The 1,745-nt window shown below is 43.2% G+C and overlaps 1 protein-coding gene across 1 annotated transcript in view; it reads right to left on the reverse strand.

Moving 5' to 3' along the window:
* The window catches only part of pth3r (parathyroid hormone 3 receptor), a 23,052-nt gene extending 22,969 nt beyond the window's left edge, over window positions 1-83 (reverse strand). Inside the window, exon 1 of the mRNA XM_070448689.1 lies at window positions 36-83. Within this exon, the coding sequence (XP_070304790.1) occupies window positions 36-83 (48 nt within the window). The remainder of the gene's footprint in view (window positions 1-35) is intronic.
* Between the last annotated feature and the right edge of the window lie 1,662 nt (window positions 84-1,745).

Here is a 1,745-nt window from a genome sequence, read left to right on the forward strand (position 1 = left end):
AGTCATTTAGCAGCCACTCTCATGCATTTTCATACTTTTTCCTTACTGATCTCCTGTGGGAATCGAACATCCAACCCTGGCATTGCAAGCGCAATGCCCTACCAACTGAGCCACACAGGACTGACACACACACAAGCGCACAAATGTGCCCACACACGCACAGCACAACCACACACACAACCACAACCACACACACASAGTCTTGTACAGCTAACCTTGTGGGGACACACAATTCAGTCCCATCCAAAATCCTATTTTCCCTAACCCTTAAACCTAACCCTAAACCTAACCTTAACCCTCTCCAGACTGGTCGGATGTACAATATAGAAACAGGGCAGAAAGTTGCAATAGGCCCGTGCAACCCAAGTTTTGATTCCAGCGTAAACAGAAACTCTCTAAAACCTAACCCTAACCCTAGAGGGGCTACCAACACGAGGAGGAAGTTCAAGAAAAAATTATGTATTTATTTGCTCAATCTGGTTTTGTATTTTTTTATATTTAATTGTATTATATATATAAAGCACATTAACATAGCATTTATCTTTGTCGCACTTAATCCCTTCATCCCTTGGTGTAATTTCCAATTATGTACTTACTTATTTAATTGCTTATCAATTAATTTATTGATCCAGTTTGTATGTTTTATTATGATTTATTATATAACATTTGTTTTAAAATTAAACTTGTTTACCCCCACCACTTTATCAACAATTGTCTTCCTCCTGTTGTTGAACTGTCATGGGTGACCCCTCGGAGCTCTCGGCCTTTCATGTTCTCTCACCTTCTCCTAACCAGTCTGATGTACAATATAGAAACAGGGTAGAAAGCTGCAATAGGCCAGTGCAACCCAAAGGTTGATACCAGCATAAACAGAAATCCTCTTAAACCTAACCCTAATTCTAACCTTAACCCTAAACCCCCTAGAAAGCTAAACAGAAAATCCTCTTAAAACCTACTCGCGAATTCTAACCTTCCCTACAACCCCCAGAAATAGCATTTGAACTTGTGGAGCTAACAAAATGTCCAGGCGTCAATTTGTGTCGTTACTTATTCTATCACACACACACACACACACGACACCACACACACACACACACACACACACACTACGACACACACACAACACAACACATCCAACTACACACACACAACCACACACCTCACACACACATCACACAACACACCACACACACACACACACAATGCACACACCACACTCTTCCTGGCTTTATGGCTAACAAACAGGTAGGTGGTTACTCAGTGTGTTGGCCCAGGTGGCGGTTGATGCTAGGCACTGTCCCAGTTCCCTGAGGCATCAACTGACGATAGCTGACCTGGGGATGGGGAGAAGAGGATACCATCGAGCAATAGTACAATAGGCCTTAAAGAGGGGAAACAGAGCTTTTGCCTCAGGAGGGGGCTCTTGACGCCAAAAGAAGGTCCTCTAATGCACAGAGAATATGCACAGAATTAAAAAGACCCACCTCCAAGCCTCATGAAGCAAAAGCACACTGAGTGTAGCAAAACATTAGAAACACTTCCTAATATTGAGTTGCACACCGTTTGCCTCAGAAATTCTCATTCATCGGGGCCAAGGGTGTCAAGCGTTCAGGGATGCGGCCATTTGATCCATGCTTCCCAAGTTGTGTCAGTTGGCTGGATGTCTTTGGTGGTAGACTAATGGTAAATTGTTGAGCTGGAAAACCCAGCGATGTTGCTTGCACCTAATACATACCCGTTCAAAC

This window comes from Salvelinus sp. IW2-2015, linkage group LG18 (assembly GCF_002910315.2).
Source record: "Salvelinus sp. IW2-2015 linkage group LG18, ASM291031v2, whole genome shotgun sequence".
Classification (NCBI taxonomy): Eukaryota; Metazoa; Chordata; class Actinopteri; order Salmoniformes; family Salmonidae; genus Salvelinus; species Salvelinus sp. IW2-2015.